The 14756-nt window shown below is 36.3% G+C and overlaps 1 protein-coding gene across 1 annotated transcript; it reads right to left on the reverse strand.

Moving 5' to 3' along the window:
• Positions 1–21: 21 nt before the first annotated feature.
• siae (sialic acid acetylesterase) lies at positions 22–9113 on the reverse strand. Its single transcript, XM_026914366.3, has 10 exons — positions 8997–9113; positions 8006–8167; positions 7507–7661; positions 7241–7379; positions 5625–5808; positions 4262–4359; positions 4052–4185; positions 2507–2658; positions 2063–2249; positions 22–1916 (listed from the first exon to the last, which is right to left on the reverse strand). The coding sequence occupies exons 1-10, from the start codon at positions 9052–9054 to the stop codon at positions 1671–1673; spliced, it is 1515 nt and encodes a 504-aa protein (XP_026770167.3). The 5' UTR covers positions 9055–9113; the 3' UTR covers positions 22–1670.
• Positions 9114–14756: the final 5643 nt, after the last annotated feature.

Consider the following 14756-nt stretch of genomic DNA (forward strand, 5'->3'; position numbering starts at 1 on the left):
CAAGAACACAGAGACGATCTCTTTGGTAAATCTGAGTGCTTTATTAGTGTTTGTTCATTAGTGTGAAAAGCAAGCCAACATGACACAGTCAGTATTTGTGAATCATAACAAGAATATTAAATTAGTTTTTTGAAAACTCATATTTTAGTAATAAATGATACTTATACATTTATTGTCTTGTTACAGACAATAATTTGTTTTGTTGTTTACTTGTCAATTGTAGAAAATTAAAGAAAAATGAGTGCAAATATGTAAAAAATGGTAAACTGATTAACCACTATGTATGTACACCTTAGCAATTTGTAGAAATTTGTAGCAATTTGTAGAAATTCGTAGACATGCAACCTTGTCTGCATGCTTTGCCAATATTCCCACCTGCTGGTTAATCATAGAGTAGCAGCATATACACCTAAAGTGCATTTCTCATTTGGCTTACTTTTTTCATTTGCTAAATTGTACAAAAAACAGATCTGATTGAGCTTAATGCCCTACACTAACTTCCTCCTACTAACTCATACTGAGAAGAAGTCTTTTGCTGATTACATCATGAATTAATTTTCACAATAACAAACAACACATGCAAATGTACCCTGCAATACCACATACACTCACCACTTTAACAGGAACACCTGTACACACTTTCTTTTCAGGAACGTGCATTGAATGAACCAAAACACAGGCATTATTTTATTAATTCAACAACTCAAAATAATGAATTAAAAGCACGTTAAAATGGCCTACATCCTGCATACACATTATGATTTCATGACCTTGATTTGGTATCTCGTGGCTTCATTAAATTGTTTGCAAAATATAAAAAAATCAGTGCTGGATCAAGTGCTATTTTATAAGCTTCCAAATAAAGAAGGTAGGAGCCATTTTTTTTTTTTTAAATTAAAGTGATAATTAAAACTAGGACTATTCATGCAGAAACATACTGGCAGTACACTGGACTCGTATTAGATGTTTATTTCAAAGCTTGTCATCTTCTCATTCATATATCACTATATTTTAAAAAATGTAATTATCTCTTGCTTTTATGTTACACTGTATTATGCTTTACAGCAGAGAGAATAAACGCTATTTCCTTCTTCACTCCACATTTGTGCCTATGTTCGCCAGAAAAAATGGCAACTGTGGAGACATAAACCACACACAGGTGATTTGCATCTGAATAGCACACCCAATAGATTGACTTGAGCATGTGCTTAACTCATCTCTGAATACGAGTAACTTTCACAGTATAAATACTTTTGGACTGAAGTCGTCGACTCTGAACACAATCCAGTATGTGCGGCCATATTTGATACTAGTACCTAATAAACTCAGTATATCTTACACATTACACATATTTTTGTGTATATTTTATGTTTTGCTTATTATCCGCTACTTTTTCCTGTTTTTCTCCTCAATATTGTGTCAATTCCTACCCACTAGCTCACCCTATGCATCAGAATCATCAAAGGCCCAAATGTAGCTCTTAGGCGGTTCTGGGATTTGAACTAATAACCCTCTCAATACCTTAATCCCTGATGACCCATTTGCAGAAAAATATCCTGCATTCAAATGTCATGATTGTGATGTCCCCAGCTGTTAACTGGTCTAATTGAAAGTATTTAATTTCTTCCACATACTGTATGTACAGAGGAACTATTTTCGACTGTTTGTCATCAGCTGTGTGTTGGCCACCGGTTAAAGATGAACAGTGGTGCAGGTAAGACTCCATCTGCGCTGTAGATGGGACATGCTTTAAAAGAACACGGCCAGTCACTCCACGCATAACGCAAAGCAGCTACATTTTCAAGGGGACATTTAGCTATTGATACCAGGACGTAATCACTTCCCTGTTCCTTCATTGGAGCAGGAATCCATTGGGAACCCGATGTACAAGGTTTCTTCTCCTTAGAGCAGCAGATCTGTAGTGGAGACAACACACAAGCAACCAAATAATGGAAAACGACTTCATATCTGCCACCTTAAACTTACTTTGTGCATTATCATCGCAGAGAAAGCCCTGTAATGTGATATAAATATTGCTCAATGACACAATACCAAGCCATACCTCAAAAGTGTCACTGGAAAGCGTGGCTCTTATTTTCTGATTGTAAGTGATGATTATGGTGGTGTTCTTAATCAGGGTCAGGCTGGGAAAAGGACCCTGAAAGGACACCCCCGTTTCCTCATAGGCTACAGCTCGCGCACCCAGCACCAGCCTGTACGCCACATCCTGTTTATCCCGCGGGTGAATGCTATGCGCGCACACACACACACACACACACACACACACAGTTTTGCTCCTAAGTATTTTGCTGTTCTTTTACTTTGCATAGCTCATTTCACATAATACACCCTCAAGACATCAGATTTTCCCCTGCAAAGATGTTAGGAGTGCACACACTAGTACAAATAAAAAAAAAAAAAAAACATATCTGTCTTATGCATATGATATGAAAATGTTCTGTGTGAAAATTATGACCCTCATTACACACTCCCACAAATACAGTACCTGCCCCAGCGTGAGGACTCGTCAGGTAAGTCCACAGCAACAGCCATGAAAGTTTTCTTCATGCGCTCATTTGGAGCAAAGCCGTAGTCTGCTGTCTGGTGCCAGCGAATCTCTGGAAAACCGTCTTGTGTGACCTTCCTGTAGGTGCACAGCTGGGGAGGGCCATGTTAAGTTTAACATCAGAAGTCTAAAACAGATATATGCATTTTATTCATGCTGTTTCATTTATGTTAGATACTATTCATATTCACATCACATTACAATTTTAATCACTTTAACTTTAGAAGCAGCTGCCATTTTTCGGTCATGTTTATTTATAATGTAAAGTCATACGCGGTAAGATCATATCCTGAGTTTCCAACTGGCAATTACAACTTAGATGAAGATCATCCCTGTCCATCTGGTTTCCAAGTCGAACTGTAACGTTTAGCGATTTCACGCACAGTTACACACATTACACACACTGACGAGCTCCATTCCAAAACTTTCTGCTGTCGGCGTGATTGTTGTCATGATCTGCGTCTCAAATCAGAAACCTTCACCGTACATTCAAATATATTAATTTTTTATATATTTACTAATCTAGAAAAATCCAGAAGACAGGGACTCAAAACAGAACTTTCAGTAGCTTTAAGGGTTTTTTAAATTTCAAACACTAACTGAAATACCTTAAGAGGTTTTGAAAATTCAGACACTAACTGTAACTGTAATAGTACTCAATAACAGTCTAGAATAGTACATAAGTATGCAGTTTGAGATGCAATTTTAGTTTGTTTATTCAAACTAAATGCATACACAGCGTTACATGGTGTTATACTGCCTCCACTATTTACATTAGTTGAAGAAGTGCACAAATGACGTGGCAAGTGACCGCAGGATACGAGCGGCGGCCATCTTAAATATGTGTAGTTAACAGCAACTATAAATCAGCCTTTAGAGGGCAGACTCAGCATTTTTAGCGTGTATGTGAATTCACACTTCGCAAAAACGACCCCTAAACAAATTGGGAGTGAATAAAGTATGCCTTGCTTGTGGTTACTTTTGTGTTTTGCTTGATGTATTCATTCTGAAAACATAATGCCTCCAATCTAGGGTTGGGCAATATGACAAAAATATCACATCATGTTCCTTGAAGACATTTCTTCGACAGTCGATGTATGATATGTATCACAATATATAGGTTTGCTAACAAACTGTTGCATTCAAAAACCTGTGAGTTTGATGATACTTTTATTTAATGTGTTCAAAAGCAATTATTTAAGCCTGAAACAGAAGGACAAGTTTGTAATTGTTATTAACAAAAAGATACTCGTGATATATCAGGAAAGTGTATCGTTATAATTTATCACAATATCAATATTACTGTATATATTCAGACTGCCAAGCCCTACTTCAAGCCTTCACATTTTATTTTACTATTAAAGAACTTGCCTTGCAGCTGTGGTATAGAAAATTACTCATTTAAATTCCTGACAAATCGGAATGCAGCTTTCAACAGTGCAGTGGTTTAAGACTAATGATTAAAGCTATGATTCTGCATGGTACCTGTACAAATCCAAACGGAAAGTCTGGTGCAGTCTGGCCCTCTGAGCCTGCATGGAACGCCATCCTCCAGTCATCAATCATAGCTGGGAAAGTGCATGAGTACTTGTCCTGGTTGTACTGTGCGTTGGCTTCACCTGAGAAACAGCAGGGCAAAGTTGAGCCACGCCACACTATATTAAATGATTCGGTTCTCTGCATGAGAATCAATACCTTGGTACCATATGGCTCCTTTGATGGTCATGTTGAGCAGGGGGTGGATCATGGCATTCCATAACACTGTACTGTTCCACTCTTTATCCCACTCATCACTTTACACACAGTGAAGTTCACAGTGGACAGAATGTGGATAGAATTAGACATTAAATACCAAAACATTATCTATTACCCACTCTATTAACCTTGAATCTATTATTGTCCCATGAGAAATGTGTATCTCCATAAATCCAATTTTAAAAATAAATTGGAAATAACCAAATTTAGCCACAGTTAAAAATGATCCTTATAAGGTCGTCAGTGTGCACCAAATAAAATCATAATTGTCATGCACGGGCAGAAACGTAGGTCAACCATCAGTTAGACACTTTTTCAATATAAAAATAAAATAAAAATAAAAATGGCTGGTACATTAAGACAAGACACTACAGGTTTGATTGCTCATGTCCTTTTTAGTAGCTTGTATTTTTTAAATTGGGCCTTTTTAAAAATGTACAATTATTTATGAAAATGGGGCTTCATTAGTATTTAAGAATTAAAATTAAAATATTTATTTCACTGTGAAGACATTTTACAGAAATGTTTGTTGTTTTTTAGTCAGAAAAAATGCAATGTACTATTACATATATATATATATATATATATATATATATATATATATATATATATATATATATATATATATATATATATATATATATATACATATGAAAAAAATATTTTATGCCATTTTTCTCTATAAAAATTTGGGGGAAATTCTTCTGTAATAACCTTCTAATTAGGGATAAGAATGTAAAATTTCATGAATGCAGGACATTTAGAAACTGATATTTTTGGTTGTGAATATAGAAAGAAAGATTTTGATTAAAAAGGGTTTTAAATGAAATTCTCATGTATGTTTTAATGAAATATGAATTGAAACAAGCTTTTCAGATATATGACATGGCATGACTGTACAAGTGGGTGGAGCTTAAAGCCTTTATCAAAGTTGCTGTTTAAGATAATGCAGTGGTCATGATAGGACAGTGAAATAAACATTTTTTTTTCCTGTTGAGTTTTGTTATTTTTTTATTGCTACAGCTGAAGAGAAGACAGATTACAGATGCAATTTATCCATAAAGCTGGAAAAAAAATCAATCAAACTCAATTCTGCCTGTAGAAGCTTGCTGTAACAGTATTTCATAAATACGTTGTAAAACAAAACACATTGTAAAGTATATTAATATCTTCTGTAATCAAACAGAGTTTTGGGGGTTTGTCTTACCCAAGTGCAACGTATAGTCTGGAAAATATGGTAAGACTACTGAAAACCTTCCCATACTTGGGAAGTCTTGGGAGACGTGTGTGCTGGGGATCGTACCTGCTCTCAGGTTCCTTGAGGCCACAGCTGTGTAGTGCTCTGAGGGAGGACCAAGCCTCTACAGGGGTCCCACCCCAACACGACTCCACCAACCCGATCGGATATTTCAGGCTCTCGTAAAGGTAGCGGCCAAACAACCAGCACACGGCTGAGAAGTGGGTGAAATCCTTTCCTCCAAGGATCTCTACAATCACAAATAAAACACAAAAAAACAAAGCAAAAACTGATGATCTATTATTGAAAAAAAAAAAAACAGTTACAGCTCACTACACCTTGTATTATAAACTTATGTACTACAGATACGCGTGTATTACAAGTTAGAATGTGAAATGATAAACCTTCTCTATGGATCAAATACACATGTAGGTAAGAATTTAATGTTATAGTTGCATTGAACACACAAATTATATCTCATCATTGTGAAAACTGTAAAGTGCATTGGAAAACGGATGAATTTTAAACATATGTAAGTACAGGTGTGTTCTATCTCATTAAAAAAACTCTTAATTATTGAATACTCACATATCTATTAAACACACAATCAATACAATTGCTCCTATGAATCCATTACTCCACTGCAATTAATCCCTAGTTGCAATGGCCAGTTTGCTACTTGTTCTCTAATTAAGTATACTGTTGGGGGTGCTGTTATAGGAAAATAATCAACAACAGGGTGGTGTGATGCAGCAAGATGCAAAACAGAGCTACTGTTAATACCCTAGAGTTGATTATTTTGCAAAAACAGCAAGTCCCAAAGTGTTTTAATCTTCTTATAAAGCAATCTGCTGAGGCTAATTATTTTTTTAAGAGTGACACGATGCATGTTTTATCAGTTTATAGTTTCATTTAATGTTGAGGAACATTGCCGGTTGACTGCTCATGTCATAGCAGCTATAAACAATACCTCCCTCGCCTGACTCTCTCTCTTTTCTTTCTTATGAAGTTAACAAGACAATAAATGCACCTTGTCATGTTACAGAGAAGCCATAAATTGCAAAGCCGTCTGTAATAAAGACTTTTCTGTGGTGGAAAACCCCTGACTTTTACAAAGCACTGACACTAGAGACGCCTAAAAAGGCTAAAAATATATATATTTGTTTTTGGAGTATTTTGGTAAGCTGTTACTATAGAAACAATATGGTATTAGACCAAGCAAACACATTAATATAAACTTGTGATTTGCTTTGCAACTGGAACTACTGTCAGAGCTGCTGGTGTAGGAAATTAATCAAAACACCTTCCAACCAATCAGATTTGAGAATTCAACAGGACTGCGCTAAATTTAATTCAATTTAAATATTATACATTTAAGTCAGCCAATAGCAAATTTCAGAAATGTATGTGTCAAAACAGAAGTAGATTTGTTAAGCTGCATAAGGAGCAGCACCTACTACAGAAACAAATCTTGTACAGTCTAGAAAATATGATAGCTAACCTGAGACATGATAAGCGATTAGTTCCTGATTCCACTTCATGTTTCAGTTCATTGTTAAATTTTTTTTGTTTCTAGTTTCTTGGCAGGGAATCAAGATCCTCTGGAACCTCTTGATATTATATCAAGTATCTAAAGTGTATCACAGAAACCTCATTGTTTTTTTGGACATCCGTGTTCTTACCTGGTGTGGGACGGGACCACGGAACCTCCACACCTGCAAGGTCAGTCAACTCAACACTGCTCATCTCCAGTGCAGCCTGGAAGACCCTCACGTTAGGGAACTTAGTGGCCATGGCCAGCTCCTCTGAGGCATTATATACCTGTAAGAAGACCAGAAACACATCTCTCAATGAGAGAAATGACCTACACTTTAGCAGTTTTAGCAGATAGCCATCCTCCCTGAGTGATGATATTTCTGTTTAGAGAAAAAGGAGAAGGAGCGGTCACCTGACCGAGTGTGAAGGCCATGTTGCTCTGACCGCCACATAACCAAACATCTCCAAACAGCACATCTGTGAGTACAATCTTGCTTCCTCTCTGAGTAGCAGTCAGATTATAGGGACCACCAACCTGAACCGGATCAAGAATGACCCTCCAAATGCCTGCAGAAATAATCCATCTTATCCGTTTTTTTATCCTCTTTATTTTTTTTTAATTTACAAGTTTATTAGCCTAAAGAATAAGAGTAGTTAATATAAAATAAGGGTAATTATAGAATAATAGTAGAATTATAGTACAATAAGGCTAATTATATGTATATAATGCCAATGTTTAATAGTGAAAAGATCAATAAGTCACATATTACCATACATTTAAGATCAGTAATATAACACAGAATGGATTTGAATGTACTATTGTATTTTTATTATCGTTATTCAAGAGGAATTTCTTCAAGCAGGACATGTTTCTGGTTTAACATTCAGGTTAAACAGTTATTGTTACTCACCATCAAGAACAGGAACAGATTTTACTTGTTCATTTTGTGGTCCTGCTAAAGAGATCTGAACCTCAGCTCCAGTTATGCCATACCCCCACACCACAGCTTTCTCTGGAGCTTTCTGCAGGACCATGTGCTCTCCATAATATGATGCAAAGCGAAGGTTATCACCTGAAAACACAGATGCGCAGATCTAGCCTACGAGTAAGAGATTGTAAAGGCAGCAGGTAGTTTCTATGCATGTTTCTTCCCATGTCTGTAGGGGTTTTCTCTGGGTTCTCCAGTTTCTTCCCACCTCCCAGAAACATGTGAGTGGGTGGATTGACTACACTAAATTGCTCCTAGGTGTGAAAAAGTGTGTGTATGTGAATGTGAGTGTGTGTGTGTGTGTGTGGACTCCCATCCAGGGTATATTCCAGTCTCCCACCCAGTATTCCCGGGATAGGATCCACTGCAACCTTGACCAGGATAAAATGGTTACTAGAGATGGATGAATGGATAGATGGATGGATGGATGGATGGATGGATTTATGAATGAATCAATGCATAGCAGATACACCTGTCTATGGTCCTGCATTTCCACAGTCCAGTTCTCTTCATTTTCCTGCTTTAATTCCTAAATCTAGTCCCAAAAGTGACCAGGTTCACTTGCTTACTTGACTTATGTAATATATATAACACAATAAATAAAACGCTATGTAATGTCTAACAGTAACAAATGCAGTTAGAAGAGGTCTGGCAATTAATTTTAACTGTTCTCAGCTTAATAAACACAAGAAAAAGAGACGTTTGTAATAAAAGTAGGGTGATGACATTCAAGCAGATAAAACACAAGAATTCAGGACATAGTTCAGTAATTAAATTACACTGAAGTCATGCACACTGCAGGCTTAAAGGAAGGAAGGTTTTTTTTTTTTTTTTTTTTTTTACTACTACAAATGAGGTTAAATTATGTTCTGCTATTAGTTCTACTACAGTGCCAGTGTATGACATATCTTACCTACTGATAATTCACCAAAGCAGCTTAAAATCACCGCGAAATGAACCCAAGCTTGCATTGCTCCTCAAGCGTCAAAACCAGGAAGTGTTGACAGCAGCACGCGAGTTTCACGTGACATTACGGTAGGCGGAGCGTAGGCCAAATCCGGAAGTGTGGCTGTGTTTCATTCTGCATACTTACTCGAACACGTGGTCCATTCAGAAGTGATGAAGCCTAAGTAGAGGGCCATTTGGAAAGTCATTCCAAAACAAAATGTTAAAAAACACTCATGTTGTTTATTTATTTCAGAAGATACAGTACATCATTACACTGTCTGACATGCATTAAAATACTGTTATAATGAATTTGAAAGGTCAACGCCTCAGTCACTCAGATTGTATTTCTGGAAAGTTCCATACTAAACCGTGTTGTGTAGTGATTTGAAATAATTACATCAAATAAGGAATATAACACGATGGGTGTGATAATATAGAAAAATAATCAACGATGTAAAGTGGAGTGTTATACAAAGTGTTATTAAGTAACACTTTAATAAAATCTGTTTATTATTAAAGTTATTATAATTAGAGAAATAGTTATTAGAGAAAATATCTGCCAATAGAACAAGACTATTTCCAGCTGGAAATGAGTAAAAATAAGTTTAATAATCATATGTTTTGTTTACTGTAATCTTATAATATGAAATCCTAGATAGATTTGACTATATTCAATATATTTTCCAATGCAAAGATATCTTTTTTCCCCAAGCAGTGTGTGATTTGCCTTGCATCCAGCACTATTGTCAGAGCTGCTGTTATAGAAAATTAATCAACACCTTCTTACCAGTCAGATTCTAATATTCACTAGCGCTGTGATATAATCATTAATAAGACCATAATGGAAAAAAAAACAAAAACAAAAAAACAACAACCTGTGTTAAAAAAAAAAACGAGTTTCATTTATATCCACTTTCAATTTGAAAAAATGACTGCAAAAATTCTTTAAAATTTTTAAATTTATCTGATCTTTCTAGTACCATCTAATACTTCTCATTATTATATTATAATAATACAAATATAAGATTAAACCTATTTATAGACTTGGATGATAGACTAGAAACTTTCTTTTTCTCCTGGCAGATAATTTTGCTTTTTTTTTTCTTTCCTAGAAATAAATGCTTTAAATAGGAAGAAATATCTGCAGAAAATGAGCAAATAAATGTCAAGTTTGAAATGAGTAAAAATGTTAAGAAGTAGGATTAATAATCTTATATTTGTTTTATCAAAATCTCATAATGGATATTAGATACTATTTTTGAATGTGTATTAATTATTGTCTCATACTTACTGCTTACATTCTTTGGATTTATTAGCTAGTTAATGGCCATTGATTAATTGGCTCATCCAGTACAGGATCATTACAGGTGCCTGTCTCTCATACCCCCCCCCCGCCCCAAAAAAAAAGGAATAAATGTCTACGTTGTAATGTTTAGATTCACCACAAGAGGGTGTCTTGTGTCTCTTACAGACAAAAAACATATACACATGAGATGTGAGTACCTTCTGGTGATCACTTCAAATCATGCATGAGACTACAGTAGCAACATACATACCAGGATGTACTGTAGCAATACATTTCTTTAACCTTTGCAATATATTTCTTTTACTGTGTACTAGTTTATATAATATATAACAGGATTATGACTCCGGTTCTGGAGCTGCACCACCTAGGTTCAAGTTTCCATTCTTATGTAGGGCTTTGTTAAAGTTGGATCATGTGTGTTAGGAGTAAGGAGAAGATGAATCTCTAGACTTGGCAGTGGATCACCATTACTGGAGGTGAGAACACTTCCATTTGGATATGTTAATTTACATCCCTAAAACACCCTACCCCTTCCTCCACTCATGGCTCATCACCTTCTGTTTTAACATTACATGTCTGTTGCATGTAGTCCAAAAGAATGAAAAGAAAATAAGTGCAATAGTTTTATTCATTCATCTTCTGAAATCCGCTTGTCCTATTCATGGTCACAGTGTATCCAGAGTCTCTCTATAAACAGTGGGATTAAGGAAGGAATCTACCCTGGACGAGAAGCTAGTACACTGCACAGCTTCACACACACAGACACACACACACACACACACACACACACACACACACACACACACCTGGGTGCTATTTATCAGCATAATTTTGGAATAATCAAGGGTAGCTGGTATAAATATGCAAGCAGGGCTAATCCCCTCCATTTTTCAAAGATGAAAAGACATCAATATAAAGTTTCCTTTTTTGGCATCCACATAAGATTATTTCTTGTTAATAGGCAGATTATTTTTTAATTTTGTGGAATCAAGCACAACAGCACCACCAACAGTCTTCGGAAAATACACAGAATGCTATGAAGAAGCTCCAGGCTGATTTCTTTCTATCCCAGACTATAGAATAAAGCAGCCTAGCGGTGATAGTCATATCAGGCGATTACACAGATTAGAACACCACCACCTTTCTACACATTTGGAGGGGAAAGTCCAAACGCACACTCTCCAGTCAAAGTACACGAAACACAAATGGACACATGACAGAACTGTATATTAAAATGAAAGGGTTAGAGCTTTTCTGTTTAACATGTTTGGTATTTGGAGGAAACATGGCATGACCCCAGGAAATTAAAATCACGAATGTAGCGGCCTAAAAAAAAATCACAGCTGCCTATCTTCCTTCATGTATGTGTGTGTAATAGTTTGACACACATCATTCTTATTATTCCACTGAGACCTCGCTTTATAATGCACTACACAAAGCAAATAGATTCACTGTCAAGCTGTTGATAAATATTAGTTTTTAGCCTCCCAGCTAATATCATGACTAGCTGTCCATGGGAGTAATTGCTAAAAGCATATATAGCATTTGTTAAAACACTGAAAATTGAGACAAGAGAAAAGGTCTAAATATGATAGATAGATAGATTTATTTAATGTAAATATTTATGCTTCACTCAGGGAATCATCCACTAAAATGTCACACATAAATAACCATTTCAGCAAAAGATTCATGCGCTGTGTAGAGCACAAGATCCACATTAACCATAAAGGCACAATACTGAAACATGACAAATGATTATGGGGCTCACTTAACAGCATGAATTATGAGGTTTAGTGTTTGGTTCTGTTCAACAGAATAGGTGAGTAACTGGATTTCTCTTCAACATGGCCATAAAAATCTGTCTTTTTATCAAAGACAGGATTAGAGCAGCTTGTTTGTGGATCATCGTGTCTTTATGCTCCTACACACTCATATTTATAGACACACTGTGTCAGGCAGAGTTACTCTGTAGGAGGTTACTGTAAGCACAGGACAACAGTGATATAATTGATGTGACACAATGAGCAGTGTCATTACCATCTCACACTTCAGCTCATCACTACTGTTTAGATCTTCCTGTTTAAATGAATTCGATGAGTTTAGAGATGCTTTTTCTGGAGCTTTCTGAGAGTGGAAGACTGTCAGACAGTGTGTAGTCCTGGAGGATATTGTCTGTAGTGTCTGCAAAATGTGTAGCACTGCTTCTCACTCATATACTCTGCATTTTTGTCTCAATGATCTTACACAGCTACCACAGGTCTTAAAGGAATTAAAGGAATTTGTAATTAGCATAATTAGCTTGGCTCAGGGAGGAATCCTTAATCCCAGGGCTTCTGTAAAATTTGGTCAGTAATTTGGTCAGTAATAGCAACTATAGTATCAGTGTCTGCAATACGGTCCCACTAGATGTCCAGATCCACACCATATCCACTACATCATTTATTCATTCATTCATCTTGTGGTGGAATATGAGAACAGTGGGCACCCCATATTGGACACCATTCTATCACAAGGCACCATTCACACACACACACACACATCTATGGGCAATTTAGCATAAACAGTCTGCCTACATGCATGCTTTTGGGCAGTGGGAAGAAACCGGTGAACCTGGAGGAAATCAAAGTGAACATGGGGAAAATATGCAAAACTCCACTGTGAGGTACAATATTACCCACTTATTGTCCATATAACATACCCAGGCTTCTATCTCAGAAACCTCAAATCCTACACATTTTCTCTCCCCTAATAACACACCTGACTCAAGTCATGAAGGAATTCATCATTCCCGTAATTGGGTTAGGTTGTAAAGGAATCCATAATTTCAAGGGTCCAGGAAGGTTGTATCAGTTAGCAACCTTGGTCTCAGTGTGTAGCACAGGTCTCCGCTTGAACCTTAGGAATTCATAATTAGCCAATGTGCTGACTCGGGTGCATTACAACAGCCTACAAACTGCACACAAATTAGACTGCAGGTGGAAACTGATTTGATGATTTTGAGTTTTGTCAGTTATATGCATAGGTGGACATCCCAAGCGGGGACACGTTCTGTGACTCACTGATAGAAAAACAAATTAAACATTATCTGGATTATTCATTACTCCCTTAGGCTTACATAATGCATTGTGCACAAACTGTGAAAAGCCTATGAGGTTAAACTTCATATTCTTTGCCACATCATATACAGTTACTGACAAGTGGCAAAAGATACTTTTCACCTGAATGCCTATTTCAGATAGTCCTAATGAATGTTTGAGATAATGAATGAATGAATGTGTGGCTCTGAAAAGAGGGACATACATTTAATAGTCATTGTAGAAAATATTGTGTCCTTAATATTATTAACTGTATTTGTTACAGCAGGACTTTTGATATCCACTTCAGGTAATGCTCTTGAGAAAATGTCATGTTTATTATCCCCCTATTTGTAATGAGATTTTTGCCCTTGGTTATATGGTCCCAAATGCAAAAATTCATGATTGGTATTCATAATTTAAAAGAGTATTGATTGGAATTTGACTGAATAATACATTAGCTTCGTTAGACTGAGAAACTACCCAGCTGTCTGATAACTATGTGTAGCCCTCTCCATAAAATCATTCCTTTGTTTATAAAATATATTTCTATATAATTGAGCCCACTGGAGATAATCATATCAATGGCATCTCTTTTTGGGAGCTCATATCGATCCCACAAGAGTGGTAAACCTCACAAATGAGATCTGTGCCCAGATCAGGGTTTCCAGGGCAAACAATGTTTTAAGGCAAACAATCTGAATGTAATCTAATCGATTTCTGCAAACATAGGCTAACAAAGGCAAACAAAGGGAAAGTATAAGAGTAGACAGTCTATGTACATTGTATATATACTATCTGCACTTACTCTTTTCCTTTGTTTGCCTTTGTTGTATGATGTATTATATAGATTGGGTGAGGGAAAAGGGAAATATGGCATTGATAATCGTAGTAGCAGGAGATCACCACAGTTTCCCACACAAAGACTGAGAAAAATGCATCTGCCTGTGACTCTTCTTACTCCCAGACTCTTCTTACTTTATTTACTAAAGCCATACCATATCTGCTGACCCACACAACCAGCATATAGATTTAGCTACAGGCTCCAATCTTTGTTTCCATTACAGAAAGATTACTGTAATGCACTTATAATAATTATATGTCTGAAATTCTTACAGACCACTAATCTATCTGGGTTGGGAAAATGGACATTTCTGTCCTCCAAGATCTCTCCACGACTTATTTCCTTTGGTGTGGTATTGAATTTGTCTAATTATATCTTGACAAGAGCTGAAGTAGACAATCGATTGCTTAGGCAACCGCATTTTAAAGTTGATAGAGTTGGTGGAAGAAACAAATTGTTGTATAAGACTAATCAAAGATAGAGTGAGGAAAATTTGTGGTG

Source organism: Pangasianodon hypophthalmus, chromosome 6 (assembly GCF_027358585.1).
Source record: "Pangasianodon hypophthalmus isolate fPanHyp1 chromosome 6, fPanHyp1.pri, whole genome shotgun sequence".
NCBI lineage: Eukaryota > Metazoa > Chordata > Actinopteri > Siluriformes > Pangasiidae > Pangasianodon > Pangasianodon hypophthalmus.